This window comes from Ranitomeya imitator, chromosome 8 (assembly GCF_032444005.1).
Source record: "Ranitomeya imitator isolate aRanImi1 chromosome 8, aRanImi1.pri, whole genome shotgun sequence".
Taxonomy (NCBI): Eukaryota; Metazoa; Chordata; class Amphibia; order Anura; family Dendrobatidae; genus Ranitomeya; species Ranitomeya imitator.
In genome coordinates, this window is record NC_091289.1 from 73,451,424 (window position 1) to 73,470,992 (window position 19,569).

Sequence of the window (19,569 nt, forward strand, 5' to 3'; positions counted from 1 at the left end):
CTGTGGTCCCTCCCTAAGCAGCAATATCTGCAATTCTCTCTGGTGGTGCTGTCATGGGCGACTGAGAAAAGTGTAGTTACTCACCGATAAAGGTGTTTCTCAGAGCCCATGACAGCACCTGCTTATTCCCCCCCTCATCACGTGTGCGGTGAGCACATTCCTTTGTATGAAATGTGTTTTTTCTATATAGACACGGTGTTCACTTGTTAAGCAATTTGATAAAGTTGTATATTTTTTTTGTTGTGACTAACCTGGAGGACCTCCCATGCTCTGTAAACAAAACTGATGCAGGTGAGAGGTACCACCCTTTTATCCTGTAGGTTTCCTGTCCCTGAAGGGCGGATCCCCTCTCTGGTGGTGCTGTCATGGGCTCTGAGAAACACCGTTATCGGTGAGTAACTACACTTTTTTTTTTAACTCCTTCATGACGAAGCCCTTTTTTTTGCGTTTGTTTTTCGCTCCCCTTCTTCCCAGAGCCATAACTTTTTTATTTTTCCATCAATATGGCCATGTGAAGGCTTGTTTTTGCGGGCTGAGTTGTACTTTTGAACGCACCATTGGTTTTACCATATTGTGTACTCAAAAATGGGGAAAAAATTCCAAGTGCTGTGAAATTGCAAAAAAAAGTGCTTTTGGGATTTGTTTTTACCATGTTCATCAAATGCTAAAACTAACCCGCCATTATGATTCTCCAGGTCATTACGAGTTCATAGATACCAAACCTGTCTAGGTTCTTTTTTTATTTAAGTGGTAAAGAAAAAATCCAAAGTTTGTTAAAGAAAAGAAAAAGCATCATTTTCCGAGACTCGTAGCATCTCCATTTTTCAGGATTTTGGTCCGGATGAGGGCTTATTTTTTGTGTGCCTAGCTGACGTTTTTAATGATACCATTTTGGTTTCGATACGATCTTTTGATCGCCCATTATTGCATTTTAATGCAATGTTGCAGTGACCAAAAAAACGTAATTCTGCGGTATTGACTTTTTTTTGCTACGCTGTTTACCGATCAGATTAATTCCTTTTATAGCTTGATAGATCGGGTGATTCTGAACGCGGCAATACCAAATATGTGTATGTTTGATTTGTTGTCCAATCAGCTCTGCTACATACAGGCGGCGCTCATAGCAATCTGGCTATGACAACCGTATAGGTCTGCTGAAAACCACTGGTTGTCATGCCAACCTATCAGTGATCCGCAGTCACGTGACAGGGTCACCTATGAGCGGGATTTCCGATGTGCTTCAGAGATTGACAGTGGCATTTAAAAGGTCAACAGCCACGGGTGGATCACGATTCCACCCGCGGCTATTAGAGGCACATGTCAGCTGTTCACGTAGTATATAGCACAGCCACGTTGTATAAAGCACAGCAATGTAGTATATAGCACAGCGATATAGTATATAGCATAGCCCACGCAGTAGCTAGCACAGCCACGTAGTATATAGCAGCCACGTAATATATAGCAGCCACATAGTATATAACACATCCCACGTAGTATACAACAGTGTGGGCACCATATCCCTGTGAAAAAAAGAATTAAAAAATAGTTATATACTCACCTTCCATCGTCCACCGAAGCTGTCCCGCTCCTCCCGATGCTCTTTGGAGCTTCCATTCCGAGAGATGCATTCGAAATTACCCAGATGACGTAGCGGTTTTGACCGCTACGTCATCTGGGTAATTTCGCAATGCATCTCTGGGAACGGAAGCTGCCGAGAGCATCGGGAGGAGCTGGAAAGCAGCGGAGGCGAAGGAAGGTCAGAATAGCATGATTTTTTTTAAAATTATTTTTAACATATCTTTTTACTATTGATGCTGCATAGCGAGCATCAATAGTAAAAAGTTGGTCCAGGATGGGACGACACACTGGCACTGACTGGAGGGGAGTAGGCAGGAGGCACTGACTGGAGGAGAGTAGGAAGGGGCCAATTGGCGTCCGGACTAAGCCTGTCACTGATTGGTCGCTGCCTGCCGGCCTCAACCAATCAGCGACGCCAGATTTCCGTTACCGACAGAGAGACAGACGGAAGTAACCCTTAGACGATTATATAGATAGATGGATAATCTATCTATAGATATATTTATAGCTAGATATATCTACACTGTGCTCCAAATTATTATGCAAATAATATTTCCTCATATTTTCTCTAAATTACCTATCTGAATTGCAGTCATTGTTATTTTCCAGTCATCTACTATTCTAGTATAATTGCAATGTTTTGGAACAAACTGCCTATGAAAACAGTATCTTTTTAAAAAAAAATAAACACTCAAAATGTATGTTCCAAATTATTATGCACAGCAGAGTTTTCAACCTTTTTTATTTAATTTTGAACAAAAAAATGGTCAATTGTGAAATTTATAAACATTATCAGCTTATTACAAAATGAAATAAATCAAACCGTTTTCAAGTGAAAACTTTATTCTAGGTGATGTTACATTTGCACATAGGACCCCTTGTTCGAAAGAAGCTTCTGAACTCTCTCGTCCATTGAATCTGTCAGTTTTTGGAAGGTTTCTGCTTCAATTGTTTTGCATGTGGACAGAATACCCTCCCAGAGCTGTTGCTTAGATGTGAACTGCCTCCCGCCATCATAGACACTCCTTTTGATGATGCTCCAGAGGTTCTCAATGGGGTTGAGGTCAGGTGAAGATGGTGGCCACACCATAAGCTTGTCCTCTTTTATGCCCATAGCAGCCAGAGATGCAGATGTGTTTTTTGCAGCATGAGACGGTGCATTATCATGCATGAAAATGATCTTGCTGCGGAAAACACGGTTCCTCCTCTTGAACCATGGCAGGAAGTGTTGTTTTAGAAACTCCACATAGATTATGGAGTTCATCTTTACCCCTTCAGGAATCATAAAGGGTCTGACAATCTCTCTCCCCATGGTTCCAGCCCAAAACATTACTCCACCTCCTCCTTGTTGGCGCTTAGCCGTGTCTTCATGGGGAGTCCATCAACCAGCCATCCTCCACTCCATCCATCTGGACCATCGAGCGCTGCACGGCACTCATCGGTGAACAAAACAGTTTGGAAGTCAGTCTTCATGTATCGTTTGGCCCACTGGAGCCGTTTCTGCTTGTGTGCAGTGGATAGAGGTGGTCGACAGGATGGCTTGCGCACAGCTGCAAACCTCTGAAGGACCCTGCATCTTGTTGTTCTGGGGACGTTGGAAGCACCAGCAGCTTAAAAAACTTGCCTGCTGCTATGACAAGGCATTTTTGCAGCTGCGCTTTTAACCTTACGCAATTGCCTGTTGGAAAGAGTCCTCAATTTTTCCTTATCAGCACGCACACGTGTGTGCTGGGAATCAGCTACATACTTCTTGATTGTGCGATGATCACGATGAAGTGTCTTGGCAATGTTGATTGTAGTCATGCCTTGACCTAAATACTCCACAATTTGTTGCTTCTCAGCAGCCGACACATCCTTTTTCTTTCCCATTTTGGCCAAAAATGTAGGCTGCTTAATAATGTGGAACAGCCTTCTTAAGTAGTCTTGCCTTTATTTGGACACACCTGCCAAACTAATTTGCACAGGTATCTGCAATTGCTTTCAGTGATATAAAGAGTCCTGAGACACATCACCATCAATGAGTTTACAAACTCATTCAGGACAAACAAAACAATTCTAACCTTATCACTCCTAAACTTTTTGTGCATAATAATTTGGAGCACAGTGTATAGATACATAGATATACTAAACATCGGGCTTGGTATTATCTATCTATCATCTATCTATTATCTATGTATCGATATATCTATCTAGCTATCTATAGATATATCTATTGATAGATATATTTATAGATAGATAATAGATACGATAGATAGGATAGATAGATACAATACTATAGATACAATACTATAGATACGATAGATCTATCTATCCCATATCTATCTATCTATCTATCTATCTATCTATCTATCTATCTATCTATCTATCTATCTATCTATCTATCTATCATCTATCTTTCTGTTATCTATCATCTGTCTGTGTGTAAACATTATTCTTCAATGTAGTATGTAAATTCAGAGGTTGGACAAGAAATTACATCACCTTTTTTTTTGTATATCTTTATTGAGCTTACAAAAACGCACACAAATCCGCATGAAAAGCGTATGAAAAACGTGTCAAAAACGCATCAAAAACGTCTGAAAAACACAGGTGACCTGCCAGTGACCTCAGTTGCAGATTTGGTGCAGATTTTACCTGCGTCAAATCCTGATACAATCCTGAACGTGGAAACATACCCTAAAATGACATCAAGCCCACGGCTTAGTAATGGAGAAGTGTCAATAAGACACCTATCCATTACTAATCCTATAGTTGTTACATGTTAAATAAAGACGCAGCCAGAATAAAGTCTATTAATGAAATAAAACACAACACAATTTTCCCATTTTATTATTATTCCTAATCCATACTACGTCCTCGATCTTCTGTAATAAAAATAAAAATCACAAGCCAACACTATACCCATATCTGTCCGTCGTTGTGTCCCACACCATAATCAATATCTGGGGGATATACAGTTTTCAACCTAGACGGTGCCACGATGCGACTGTCCCCGCTGAAAACCATTGGTGAATGAGCTGCTGAGAGCCGAGCTTCAGTGACTAGCGGTGACCTCACTCCCTCCCTCAATGTTAACATTACAGTATCAGTCACAATGTTTTAGACCATTTCCTCTAGTCCGTACCTAAATGGTAACAAAAATATTTGTGTAAAATCCTGCAGGACACTAAAGTATAAGCTTTCTAGCTTGTTTCTTGAGCTTTCAATTTACAAAGGAAATATAATAATAATAATAATCTTTATTTTTATATAGCGCTAACATATTCCGCAGCGCTTTACAGTTTGCACACATTATCATCACTGTCCCCGATTGGGCTCACAAGAAATATAGAGTAACATAATAAATTGGCAAGGAGATATATTATACAATGAGTTATCATACACATCCTGGTATCCAAGATACATCACATGAGAAGAATGTGGGGAGGGTTGCTTTGCACATGTCTGCATTTAATGAGATTTTGGCTGAACATTCTGGATTTTGGGTGGATAAAGACAAAAACAGACATAGAATCGGCGATTCTGACAAATTCTGACCACTACTATGTGGAATGTCCAGGAAATTGTCCACAAGGAGACCTTTATGATAACATCTTGCACAACACTTGTTTTTCTGTAATTCTGTTATTTTTCTGTTATATAAAAATGAAGATTAACCATTTCTTTATCAGTTGTCAATCATTCAGTCCTAGAGAACCCCTTTGAGTGAGCTTTCCCTCTGCAGCATTGCCATACATGTTGACGTTATCTACGGCTTGGGCACACGGCATGGTTCTGAACGGGCATTCGTTTTTGCGTTGGAAGTGTGGATTTAACTGGATTAGTTTTTGCGAGATGTGTCCCTGTTCCAGTGCCATTGAGCTACTATTAGCTTAAAAGAACAAAACACATTTTTTGTACATTGACAGATAACAGATCTGAGTAAGGGTTTGTTTCTCACTTTAGGACCTGAACGTTGAGTTTTCTGATGAGCGGACTAATACCCTGCATTACCAATGTACAGTCAGTTCGAGTTTGCAAAAAAGTGTGAAAAGTGGACAGTAGAAGATTGGAAAAGGGTGATTGGAAAAGAGCATTAAAACGAAGGTCAATAGACTAAGCTCTGATGGGTTCTAATGGGTCTTGAAGAAACAAGGGAAAAAGGGACTTAAAGGGACACTGTCACCTGAATCTGGAGGGAACAATCTTCAGCCATGGAGGCGGAGTTTTTGGGTGTTTGATTCACCCTTTCCTTACCCGCTGGCTGCATGCTGGCTGCAATATTGGATTGAAGTTCATTCTCTGTCCTCCATAGCACACGCCTGCGCAAGGCAAGATTGCCTTGTGCAGGCATGTACTATGGAGGACAGAGAATGAACTTCAATCCAATATTGCAGCCAGCATGCAGCCAGTGGGTAAGGAAAGGGTGAATCAAAAACCCCAAAACCCCGCCTCCATGGCTGAAGATTGTTCCCTCCAAATTCAGGTGACAGTGTCCCTTTAAAGATCAGAAATTGAAGGAACTGTCAAGTTCAGTGGAGGAAGCTTGATATTATGGGGTTGTTTCACGGCCAAAGGCGTTGGATACTTGACCAGGATTGATGGTGGTCTCAATGCTGAGCTATATACTTGACCAGGATTGATGGTGGTCTCAATGCTGAGCTATATGTGAGTATCCTACAAGACAAGTTACTTTAGTACATTCGAGTACTATGGGTATGAAAAAGACTACAAATTGTTCAAGCAGGACATTGCCCCGAAGCATACATTGATTGGCAAAGGAATGGTTCAATGACAATTACCGTATTTTTTGGACTATAAGGGTACAGTCACACAGTGGCATTTTGATCGCTACGACTGCATGATTTGTGACGTTCCAGCGATATATCCGTGACGTTCCAGCGATCTCGCTGTGTCTGACACGCTCCTGCGATCAGGGACCCCGCTGAGAATCGTACGTCGTAGCAGATCGTTTGAAACTTTCTTTCGTCGTCTAGTGTCCCGCTGTGGCGGCATTATCGCATGGTGTAACAAAGGTGTGCACGATATTGTATACGATGTGCGCATAGTAACCAACAGCTTCTACATACGTCATTAAATTATCGCTCCAGCGTCGTACATTGCAAAGTGTGACAGCAGTCTACGACGCTGGAGCGATATTGTTACGATGCTGGAGCGTCACGGATCGTGATGTCGTAGCGATCAAAATGCCACTGTGTGACGGTACCCTTAGACGCAACGGACTATAAGATGCACCCAGGTTTTAGAGGTGGAAAATAAGGAAATAAATATTTGAAGCAAAGAAGGTTGTAAAATATTTAATAACATAAATAACATACTATTATATGTGGTGTTATTATATATAATAGTATGTTATTATGTTGAAAGCTGCGGGACCAGTGTGGGTGTCTGTAAAGTACTGTATGAAGACGCTGGAGGGTGAGCATAAGAATGGGGGCACATGGCTTATATTTAAAGCACCACTCCAGCACTGAAAAACAACACTAGAGTGCTGCTTTAAGAACCCATGGGAGAACTATAACTCCCAGCATGTCTTGCAGATCCTATGGCATGCTGGGAGTTATAGTTCACCACAGGAGTGGCAGAGTGCTTTATTGTGTGTTGTAAAGACTAACCATTTAATTGTGGCAGCCAGCCACCCACACTGTGGTGAGGTAAAAAGCTGGAGCATCCCATGATTGCATACACAGAGTCCTCTCTCTTGTTGCCTCTCCACAGCACAGGTCATAAGAGGAAGCATGCAGATTCTAGTGTGGTGTCTGAAGGACCTGTGATGACATCAAGAAGAGGGAGGGCTCTGTACTGTCATGTGACGCACCAGCCCGTCCACTTCATGACATCACACAGGTCCTTGTGCTGGAGCATCCAGCACAACCCGGGCAGGTATGCAGTGATCTTGTCTCCCCTGGCCCCCTGCTGCCCCCTCCTCCACTGACTGGACACATCTCCCCAACTGCTGCAGGAATCCAGCGCTGGGGAAACCATGTGTGTCCCTGTTTAAGTGAAGGAGTATTCATTTGCTGCTCCACACTCACTGCTCAGTGCTGACAGGTGGGCGGGGAAGCGGCTAATGAATATTCACTGCACTTTAATCACTGGGACCATGTGGTTTCGCCAGCTGGATTCAGGCAGGGAGGACATTTTTCTGCCTCCTGAAAGTGGGATCCCAGTGCAATCCCACTCGCTGTTGCCCCCTCCCCACATGTTACATCCGTACCATAAGACACACCCACACTTTCCTCCCAAATTTGGAGGAAACAAAGTGCGTCTTATGGTCGGAAAAATACGGTAAGTAAAGATGCTGTATTGGCCCCCACAGTCCCCAGACCTCAACCTAATCGAACACTTGTTGGTAGAGTCGAAGAAAAAACTGTATACCGTATTTTTCGGACTATAAGACGCACTTAGGTTTTAGAGGAGGAAATTCGAAAAAATAAATTGAAGCCAAAAATGTGGTCAATGATGTACCAACATCCCATATCCTGGTATATATGGCACCCTCTTCCCCATCCTGGTATGCATAGCCTCCTAATCCCTATCCTGGTATGCATGGCCCCCTCATCCCTGTCCCAGTATATATGGCCCCCATCAGAAAAATATTAAAAAGATGCGCTCTTGCAGCATCGTGTTCCTATGCCAGCAGCCGCTTTATGCTTGTAACCAGCGGATGGCAGTAACGCCATGCGCTGTTTACAAGCCAAGGACAGCTGCCGGAATACTCACTGCTATCCATGCCGAGACTATAGGAGTGGAGAGCAGTGAATATTCATTGCTCTTCAATAGCGGACACACTGTTAGCTGCCGGATTCCTGCAGCTACCGGGCTTCAACGTGTTCCCACTACTAAAGGGAATGACTATTCACTGCATTTCACGCTTATGGGAGTGGAGAATAGTGAATATTCATTCCCTTAAGTAGAGGAGACACTCGAAAGCCCGGAAGCTGGCTGCTGAGGCTAACAGTGTGTCTGATATTGACCCCTTCCCGACCTGTGACGCCACGTAGGCGTCATGAAAGTCGGTGCCAATCCGACCTGTGACGTCTATGTGGCTTCATGGAAGGATCGCGTCCCTGCAGATCAGGTGAAAGGGTTAACTCCAATTTCACCTGATCTGCAGGGACAGGGGGAGTGGTACTTCAGCCCAGGGGGGGGTGGCTTCGCCCCCCCGTGGCTATAATCGCTCTGATTGGCTGTTTCACTTTTAACAGCCAATCAGAGCAATTTGTAATATTTCACCTATGAAAAGTGAAATATTACAATCCAGCCATGGCCGATGCTGCAATATCATCGGCCATGGCTGGAAACCCTGATCTGCCCCCCGCCACCGCCACCGATCTCCACCCCGATCCTCCGTTCTGTCCCGTACTGTGGTCCGCTCCCCTCCATCCTCCTGTCCGCTCCCCCGTCCTCCTGTCTGCTCCCCCGTGCTCCAATCCACCCCCGTGCTCTGATCCCACCCCCTCATACTTACCGAGCCTCCCGGTGTCCGTCCGTCTTCTCCATGGGCGCCGCCATTTTCCAAAATGACGGGCGCATGCGCAATGCGCCAGCCGAATCTGCCGGTCGGTAGATTCGTTCCAGGTACATTTTGATCACTGTGATAAAACCTATCACAGTGATCAAAATAAAAAAATAGTAAATGAACCCCCCCTTTATCACCCCCATAGGTAGGGACAATAATAGGGGTTAGGGTTAGAACTAGGGTTAGGGTTAGGATTCGTAACAGTTTTCCATCAGGTTTACAGTACCATGTAAACCTATGGAAAACCAAATCCGCTGTGCCCATGGTGCAGAAAATTTCGAGCAGAAACGCTGTGTTGTATTTTCCGCAGCATGTCAATTCTTTGTGCGGATTCCGCAGCGGTTTACACCTGTTCCTCAATAGGAATCCACAGGTGAAATTCACACAAAAAACACTGAAAATCTGCAGTAAATCCGCCTTTTACCTGCGGATTTTTAAAAAATGGTGCGGAAAAATCTCACACGAATCCACAACATGGACACATAGCTGTAGGGTTAGGGTGGAATTAGGGCTAAGGTTGGAAATAGGGTTAAGATTAGGCTTGTGGTTAGGGTTATGGTTAAGGTTAGGGGTGTGCTGGAGTTAGGGTTGTGGTTGTGGTTAGGGTTGGGGTTAGGATTAGGGTTAGGGTTGAGTTTTGGGTTAGGGGTGTGTTGGGGTTAGTGTTGGAGTTAGAATTGAGGGGTTTCCACTGTTTAGGCACATCAGGGGTCTCCAAACGCAACATGGCGCCACCATTGATTCCAGCCAAACTTGCGTTCAAAAAGTCAAATGGTGCTCCCTCCCTTCCGAGCCCCGACGTGCGCTCAAACAGTGGTTTACCCCCCACATATGGGGTACCAGCATACTCAGGACAAACTGGGCAACAATTATTGGGGTCCAATTTCTCCTGTTACCCTTGCGAAAATAAAAAATTGCTTGCTAAAACATCATTTTTGAGGAATGAAAAATTATTTTTTATTTTCACAGCTCTGTGTCATAAACTTCTGTGAAGCACTTGGGGGTTCAAAGTGCTCACCACACATCTAGATAAGTTCCTTGGGGGGTCTAGTTTACAAAATAGGGTCACATGTGGGGGGTTTCTACTGTTTAGGCACATCAGGTGCTCTGCAAATGCAACGTGACACCCGCAGACCATTCCATCAAAGTCTGCATTTCAAAAGTCTTTACTTCCCTTCCGACCCCCAACGTGTGCCCAAACAGTGGTTTACCCCCACATATGGGGTATCGGTGTACTCAGGACAAACTGGGCAACAACTATTGTGGTCCAATTTCTCCTGTTACCCTTCTGAAAATAAAAAATTGCTTGCTAAAACATAATTTTTGAGGAAAGAAAAATGATTTTTTTATTTTCACGGCTCTGCGTTGTAAACTTCTGTGAAGTACTTGGGGGCTCAAAGTGGTCACCACATATCTAGATAAGTTCCTTGGGGGGTCTAGTTTCCAAAATGGGGTCACTTATGGGGGGTTTCTACTGTTTAGGCACATCAGGGGCTCTGCAAACGTAACATGACGCCTACAGACCATGCCATCAAATTCTGCATTCCAAAACGTCACTACTTCTCTTCAGAGCCCTGACGTGTGCCCAAACAGTGGTTTCCCCCCACATATGGGGTATTAGCGTACTCAGGACAAACTGGACAACAACTTTAGGGGTCCAATTTCTCCTGTTACTCTTGTGAAAATAAAAAATTGCGGGCTAAAAAATAATTTTTGAGGAAAGAAAAATGATTTTTTATTTTCACGGCTCTGCGTTATAAACTTCTGTGAAGCACTTGGGGGTTTAAAGTGGTCACTGCACATCTAGATTAGTTCCATGGGAGGTCTAGTTTCCAAAATGGGGTCACATGTGGGGGAGCTCCAATGTTTAGGCACACAGGGGCTCTCCAAACGCGACATGGTGTCCGCTAACGATTGGAGCTAATTTTTCATTCAAAAAGTCAAATGGCGCTCCTTCCCTTCCGAGCCCTGCCGTGTGCTCAAACAGTGGTTTACCCCCACATGTGAGGTATCAGTTTACTCAGGAGAAATTGCCCAATAAATGTTATGATCCATTTTATCCTGTTGCCCATGTGGAAATGAAGAAATTGAGGCTAAAAGAAATTTTGTTTGAAAAAAAGTACTTTTTCATTTTTACGGATCAATTTGTGAAGCACCTGGGGGTTCATAGTGCTCAGTATGCATCTAGATAAGTTCCTTGGGGGGTCTAGTTTCCAAAATGGGGTCACATGTGGGGGATCTCTAATGGGTACACGGGGGCTCTCCAAACGCGACATGGTGTCCGCTAACGATTGGAGATAATTTTTTATTCAAAAGTCAAATGGCGCTCCTTCCCTTCCAAGCCTTGCCGTTTGCACAAACAGTGGTTTGTGACCACATATGAGGTATCGTGTACTTAGGAGAAATTGCCCAACACATTTTAGGATCCATTTTATCCTGTTGCCCATGTGAAAATGAAAAAATTGAGGCTAAAAGAATTTTTTTGTGAAAAAAAGTACTTTTTAATTTTTATGGATCAATTTGTGAAGCACCTGGGGGTTCATAGTGCTCACTATGCATCTAGATAAGTCCCTTGGGGGGGTCTAGTTTCCAAAATGGGGTCACATGTGGGGGAGCTCCAATGTTTAGGCACACAGGGGCTCTCCAAACGCGACATGGTGTCCGCTAAAGATTGGAGCCAATTTTTCATTGAAAAAGTCAAATGGCGCTCCTTCCCTTCCGAGCCCTGTCGTGCGCCCAAACAGTTGTTCCCCCCCACATATAAGGTATCGGCGTACTCAGGACAAATTGTACAATAACGTTTGGGGTACAGTTTCTTTTTTTACCCTTGGGAAAATAAAAAAAATTGTTGCTAAAAGATCATTTTTGTGACTAAAAAGTTAAATGTTCATTTTTTCCTTCCATGTTGCTTCTGCTGTGAAGCACCTGAAGGGTTAATAAACTTTTTGAATGTGGTTTTGAGTACCTTGAGGGGTGCAGTTTTTAGAATGGTGTCACTTTTGGGTATTTTCAGCCATATAGACCCCTCAAACTGACTTCAAATGTGAGGTGGCCTCTAAAAAAAAATGGTTTTGTAAATTTCGTTGCAAAAATGAGAAATTCCTGGTCAAATTTTAACCCTTATAATTTCCTAGCAAAAAAAAATTGTTTCCAAAATTGTGCTGATGTAAAGTAGACATGTGGGTAATGTTATTTATTAACTATTTTGTGTCACATAACTCTCTCGTTTAACAGAATCAAAATTCAAAATTTGAAAATTGAGAAATTTTCACAATTTTAGCCAAATTTCCATTTTTTCCACAAATATACGCAAAAATTATCCACCTAAATTTGCCACTAACATGAAGCCCAATATGTCGCAAAAAATAATCTCAGAACCGCTAGGATCCGTTGAAGCATTCCTGAGTTATTGCATCGTAAAGGGACACTGGTCAGAATTGCAAAAAACGGCCAGATCATAAAGGTCAAAATTGGCTGGGTCATGAAGGTGTTAAAGAGAAGTGAATTTTCACTGCTTTAAACTCCCATGTTTGTGGAATGCACTGAATATTGATTTCCTTTTAGCAGCGGGCACAGGAGTTAGCTGCAGCCGCCGACTCCTGCCTCCTGTGACTCGCTGCTGCCGCTCCCCCACCTCCAAATTCACAGCCAGTGCAGGTACATCTGGACTGTTAGGTGCTCTCCTCCATTTTCCTCCACATATTTGAAGGAAAAAAGTGTGTGTGCACACGTCAGGATTTCTTGCAGAAATGTTCCTGACAAAAAACGGGCATTTCTGCCAGAAATCCGCATGCGTTTTTACAGCAATTTAACCGCGTTTGACGCGTTTTTTATGCGTTTTTTCCCAAATGCATAGAATAGCGGGAAAAACGCAGAAAATCCCCAAAATTAATGAAGATGCTGTTTTTTTTTACCGCGATGCGTTTTTTTCGCGGACAAAAAAGCATCATGTGCACAAAACATGCAGAATGCATTCTAAATGATAGGATGGATAATGTATGCGTTTTAATGAGTTTTTATAGCGTTTTTACCGTGAAAAAACACGAAAAAAAACACAAAAAAACCTGAACGTGTGCACATAGCCTTGTAGTCTGAAAAATATGGTACATTCACAAATGAGTTGACAAGTATGTACCAACTTTGGGAACGTTAAGAAGAGACTTGGAATCACATTTTGGTAGAGACATGGTTGAATCTGATTGAGAACATGCGCAGAAGGATGCAGGCAGTGTTGGAAGCCAAAAGAGGATTTAAAAAAATAATAAAAATTTAAATTTTGGGGTTTTTTGGGTTTTTTTTTTAGGAGCAAAACAGTAACAATGCAGTGACATGACTAGAATCTGCATAAGTAATCATATGCTAAATAATTGCAAGTCAATTTTATGTATTAGATAGCCAAGATGATTGTCTATAAAATGATGGTAATCTCACTTTTGAAGCGGTAGTGAATGGTGAGATATGGAGCCTGAAATTCAAAAGTTCAAACATTGTTACTCTCTTGCTCATCTTTGTAAATGTAAGACAATGTATCAAACACGAACATCTCACGGACACAAAAGCATGTAAAAAACGGACTCGCTATTGACCGTATAGATGAAAGTCTGAAGAAATTAGTTTGTATTTCCTGGTTTAAACTCAAGAGGGTGCTAGAGAAATTGCATAATATATTATGGGGTCAATTTTCTCACATTACCACTTGTGGAAAAAATCTGAGCTAAATAAATGTTTTAGTGAAAAAAAAAATGATTTTTTATGCCATGTAGTTCTCCTGCTTTGTATAACCCTGCCCCCACCACTGATTAGCAGCTTTCTGCCTATGCACAGTGTACAAAGAAAGCTGCCAATCCTTGGTGTGGACGGGGTTATACAGAGCTCAGCATTTGGAGAACTGCTAGATCTGCAGCAGATAAAACTGTGATTGTATCAAAATGACACCATGGAGACCAGTAAGGCTACTTTCACACTAGCGTCAGTACGGGCCCGTCGTAGTGCGTCGGGCCGACGTACCGATGCATACTGTGAAATAAAATCACAACGGGGGCAGCGGATGCAGTTTTTCAATGCATCCGCTGCCCCATTGTAAGGTCCGGGGAGGAGGGGGAGGAGTGCTGGCCGCGCATGCGCGGTCAGAAATGGCGGACTCGACACTCAAAAAAACGTTACATGTAACTTTTTTTGTGCCGACGGTGCGCCAAAACACGACGCGTGCAACGGATGCGACATGTGGCGGTATGTCGCAATGCGTCGCTCATGAAAGTTTGTGGAGAAAAAACGCCTCCTGCGGGCAACTTTGCAGGATGCGTTTTTCTCCAAAACGACGCATTGTGACGTGCGTCGAACGACGCTAGTGTGAAAGTAGCCTAAGTGATACGTCATTCCCTACATCAACCCGCTCTCAGATTATATGGCAAATACCTGTAGGCAGATTCCCTTTAAAATAACTTCTCCTCTGCAGATCTGAATTTATCATGTTGATTTGTGTCTTGAAAAGCACATTCTTTAAATTTAGAGATATGTTCACATCTACATAAGAAATGTGGTTATTCTATTCTTTTCTAGGGATAGAATAACCTAATTTATGCAGGGATAATTTGACCCCATTAGCTATAATGGGATTTGTAAAGTTTCTGTCATGTCTGTTATTTTGAAAAAAAAAAAAAATAGCTTTCCATGCTTTGCTATTCAAGTTTAAAAAAGCAGAATCTCTGCAACAAAGTCTCCTGTACGGCTTGTAATGCAAATGTGAACAGAGCCTAAACCTGCTGTCTGTTTGTTTTTTCTATAACTAGGGCTTTGTGACATGCTTTAATAGCCTATATTTTCTTTTAGAGTTTCCGTTTAATTTATTTGAGTTTATTTTTTTTCTTGACATTTACCCTTAGGTTATGAATGCATTTGAATTTAATGGGCTATACAGTATTGATTATACTTGTCACACTAATTGGTACAAATCTCATTACCATGAAGGGCCATGCAAAAAGAAAAGTCCAAATATGAATGATTAGTTTTAATTTAATTTTTTTTTTTGCATTTATCTTAATTTGTAGACTTGCTCCATACCGTGGTTGGTTTCCCGTAATCTCTAGTCTCTGCTGCTCCAACTTCGTCTATTTTTACACTTTTAAAAGTCTCAAGTCTTTATGGATAAGAGGGACTGCGGCAACCACGAGCAAGGATCTGACTATTGGCTTCATTGCAGGTAATAACAGCTGAATGTAAAATACCTACAGTGACATGTAACAGTTTGGACACCCCTGATCAAAATTACTATTATTGTGAACAGTTAAGCAAGTTGAAGATGAAATAATTAAAAAAAAAGGGCTAAGGATAAAGATGACTAATTTCCTTTGTATTTTAGGCCAAAAAATATATTTTCATCCGTTATATTTTAAAAATTACAAGAAGGAAAATGGGCCGATGATGAAGTTTAGGCGCCCTGCATGGTAGTACCCTAGTAGACACCCTTTTGCAAGTATCACAGCTTGTAAATGCTTTTTGTAGCCAGACAAGAGTCTTTCAATTCTTGTTTGAGGGATTTTCATCCATTCTTCCTTGGAAAATTCTACCAGTTGTCTGAGATTCCTGGGTTATCTTGCATGCACTGCTATTTTGAGGTCATGCCACATATTTTCAATGATGTTCAGATCAGGGGACTGTAAGGGCCATTATAAAACCTTCAGCTTGCGCCTTTTGACGTAGTCTATTGTGGATTTTGATGTGTGTTTAGGATCATGATCCATTTGTAGAAGCCATCCTCTTTTTAACTTCAACTTTTTTTTTACAGAAGATGTGTTTACATTAAGAATTTGTTGAAATTTCATTGAATCCATATTTCCCTCTATCCGTGAAATGTTCCCTTGCTGTTGGTTGCAACACAACCTCAAAGCATGACTGATCAATCCCGATACTTAATTGTTGTTGTTCTTTCCCTGAAATTCTGTGCCCTTTTTTCTTCACACATACAGTACAGACCAAAAGTTTGGACACACCTTCTCATTTAAAGATTTTTCTGTATTTTCATGACTATAAAAATTGTACAATTACAATGAAGGCATCGAAACTATGAATTAACACATGTGGAATTATATACTCAACAAAAAAGTGTGAAACAACTGATAATGTCTTATATTCTAGGTTCTTCAAAGTAGCCACCTTTTGCTTTGATGACTGCTTTACACACTCTTGGCATTCTCTTGATGAGCTTCAAGAGGTCGTCCAACAATCTTGAAGGAGTTCCCAGAGATGCTTAAGCTAGGTTCACATTGCGTTAACAGCAGCCCGTTCAACACATGCGTTAACGGGCTGCTATTAATGCAAGTGCCGATACGTCATATCGCTAGCGCAGATAGAGATAGAAGATGCTCTATCTGTGCTAGCAGTGACGGACCCGAAAACGTTGCAGCCCGCGTCCCAGGGTCCGTCACTCAATGACGGCACATCGCTAAATGGGCGTGCGCTAGCGATGCGCCCGAAATAGAGCTAAATGGCAGCGTTAACAGACTGTTACACCGTGTTATGCCGCGGTGTAACGCAGTTCGTCTACCGGACTGCTAAAACGCAATCTGAACCTAGCCTTAGCATTTGTTTGCTGTTTTGCCTTCACTCTGCGGTCCAGCTCACCCCAAACCATCTCAATTGGGTTCAGGTCTGGTGACTGTGGAGGCCAGGTCATCTGGCATAGCACCCCATCACGCTCCTTCTTGGTCAAATAGCCCTTACACAGCGTGGAAGTGTATTTGGGGTCATTGTCCTGTTGAAAAATAAATGATGGTACAACTAAACGCAAACCAGATGGAATAGCATGCCGCTGCAAGATGCTGTGGTAGCCATGCTGGTTCAGTATGTCTTCAATTTTGAATAAATCCCCAACAGTGTCACCAGCAAAGCACCCCCCCACCATTGCACCTCCTTCTCCATGCTTCACGGTGGGAACCAGGCATGTAGAGTCCATCCGTTCGTTCACCTTTTCTGCGTTGCACAAAGACACGGTGGTTGGAACCAAAGATCTCAAATTTGGACTCATCAGACCAAATCACCGATTTCCACTGGTCTAATGTCCATTCCTTGTGTTCTTTAGCCCAAGCAAGTCTCTTCTGTTTGTTGCCTGACCTTATCAGTGGTTTCCTAACAGCTATTCTATCATGAAGGCCTGCTGCACAAAGTCTCCTCTTAACAGTTGTTGTAGAGATGTGTCTGCTGCTAGAACTCTGTGTGACATTGACCTGGTCTCTAATCTGAGCTGCTGTTAACCTGCGATTTCTGAGGCTGGTGACTCGGATAAACTTATGCTCAAGCAGAGGTGACTCTTCGTCTTTCTTTCCTGGGGCGGTCCTCATGTGAGCCAGTTTCTTTGTAGCGCTTGATGGTTTTTGCCACTGAACTTGGGGACACTTTCAAAGTTTTCCCAATTTTTTGGACTGACTGACCTTCATTTCTTAAAGTAATGATGGCCACTTGTTTTTCTTTACTTAGCTGCTTTTTTCTTGCCATAATACAAATTCTAACAGTCTATTCAGTAGGACTATCGGCTGTGTACCCACCAGACTATTGCACAACACAACTGATGGTCCCAACCCCATTTATAAGGCAAGAAACCCCACTTATTAAACCTGACAGGGCACACCTGTGAAGTGAAAACCATTCCCGGTGACTACCTCTTGAAGCTCATCAAAAGAACACCAAGAGTGTGCAAAGCAGTCATCAAAGCAAAAGGTGGCTACTTTGAAGAACCTAGAATATAAGACATATTTTCAGTTGTTTCACACATTTTTTTTAAGTATATAATTCCACATGTGTTAATTCATAGTTTTGATTCCTTAAGTGTGAATGTACAATTTTCATAGTCATGAAAATACAGAAAAATCTTTAAATGAGACGGTGTGTCCAAACTTTGGGTCTGTACTGTATCTATGATCACTGTAGCCAAAGAATTCTATTTTAACCTCATTGGTCCAGAGGACTTGTTTCCAAAATTTATCAGGCTTGTTTAGATGTTATTTTGCACACTTCTGACTTAGTTTTATGATGAAGATGCAGGAGAGGTTTTCTCCTGATGATTCTTCCATGAAGGCCATAATTGTGCAGGTTTTTCTGAACAGTAGAACAAAGTACTATGCTCCAGAGTCTGCTAAATCTTTTTGAAGGTCTTTTGCAGTCAAGCAGGGTCTGCTTTGCCCCTCTAGCAATCCTACAAGCAGCTCTCACTGAAATTTTGCTTGGTCTTCCAGACCTTTTTTAACCTCCATTGTTCATATTAGCTGCTATTTCTTAATTACTTTTCAAACTGAGGAAAGTGCAACTTGAAAACGCTTTTGCTGTCTTCTTATAGCCTTCTCCTGCTTTGTGGGCCTCAACCGTTTTCATTTTCAGAGTTCTAGGCAGCTGCTTAGAAGAACAACGTTGTGGTGGACACTGATGATGAACAAGACAAGGATGGGAGGGTGTAGAAAAGCAACAAACATTTATTAAGACAGCAACGCTTTTCAAATTTGATAAGATTTCTTCTTTAGACTATCATACAAAGAAGGATATAAAACAACTTATAAAAGAACCCGTGATTCAGGAAAATTATATGTGCCACCTACTGGTGAGTATCAAAACCAAGACACACAATAGAACAATATATGAATAGTTTATAATGATGATACTAGAATTAAGAATGAAAATTATATGTGCAATCTGTAGATAAAAAAAAGAAAAAGTGGGTAGTTCTTCTAACATGTTTTAAATTACAGCTACATTGTACCAAAAAAAAAAAAAACGAAAGAACTACTGCAATTTAAAAATGAGTCATTTTTTAAATTCCTGTAGTTCCTTTGTTATTTATTTGTAACATGTTGCTGTAGTCTACAGTCATGGACAAAAATTTTGAGAATGAGACAAATATTAATTTTTCCAAAGTCTACTTCTTCATTTTTTTCTAATGGCAATTTACATATACTCCTGAATGTCAGAGTGATCAGCTTAACAGCAATTACTGTACTTGCAAAGTCAATATTTGCCCAGAAATTGAACTTTAACCCCCAAAACACATTTCAACATCATTGCAGTCCTGCCTTAAAAGGAGCAGCTAACATCGTTTTAGTGATTGATCCATTAACACAGGTGTGGGTGTTGATGAGGACAGGGCTGGCGATCAATCAGTCATGATTAAGTAAGAATGACATCACTGGACACTTTAAAAGGAGGCTGGTGCTTGGTATCATTGTTTCTCTTCAGTTAACCATGGTTATCTCTAAAGAAACACGTGCAGCCATCATTGCACTGCACAAAAATGGCCTAACAGGGAAGAGTATCGCAGCTACAAAGATTGCACCTCAGTCAACAATCTATCGCATCATCAAGAACTTAGAGGATAGAGCTTCCATTGTTGTCAAAAAGGCTCCAGGGTGCCCAAGAAAGACCAGCAAGCGCCAGGACCGTATCCTAAAACTGTTTCAGCTGCGGGATCGGACTACCAGCAGTGCCGA

General features: G+C 41.9%; 1 protein-coding gene across 1 annotated transcript in view; it reads left to right on the forward strand.

Moving 5' to 3' along the window:
* Positions 1–19,569, forward strand: part of SLC25A17 (solute carrier family 25 member 17) — a 136,722-nt gene that overhangs the window by 43,434 nt on the left and 73,719 nt on the right. The window contains exon 4 of the mRNA XM_069737078.1: positions 15,148–15,299. Within this exon, the coding sequence (XP_069593179.1) occupies positions 15,148–15,299 (152 nt within the window). The remainder of the gene's footprint in view (positions 1–15,147; positions 15,300–19,569) is intronic.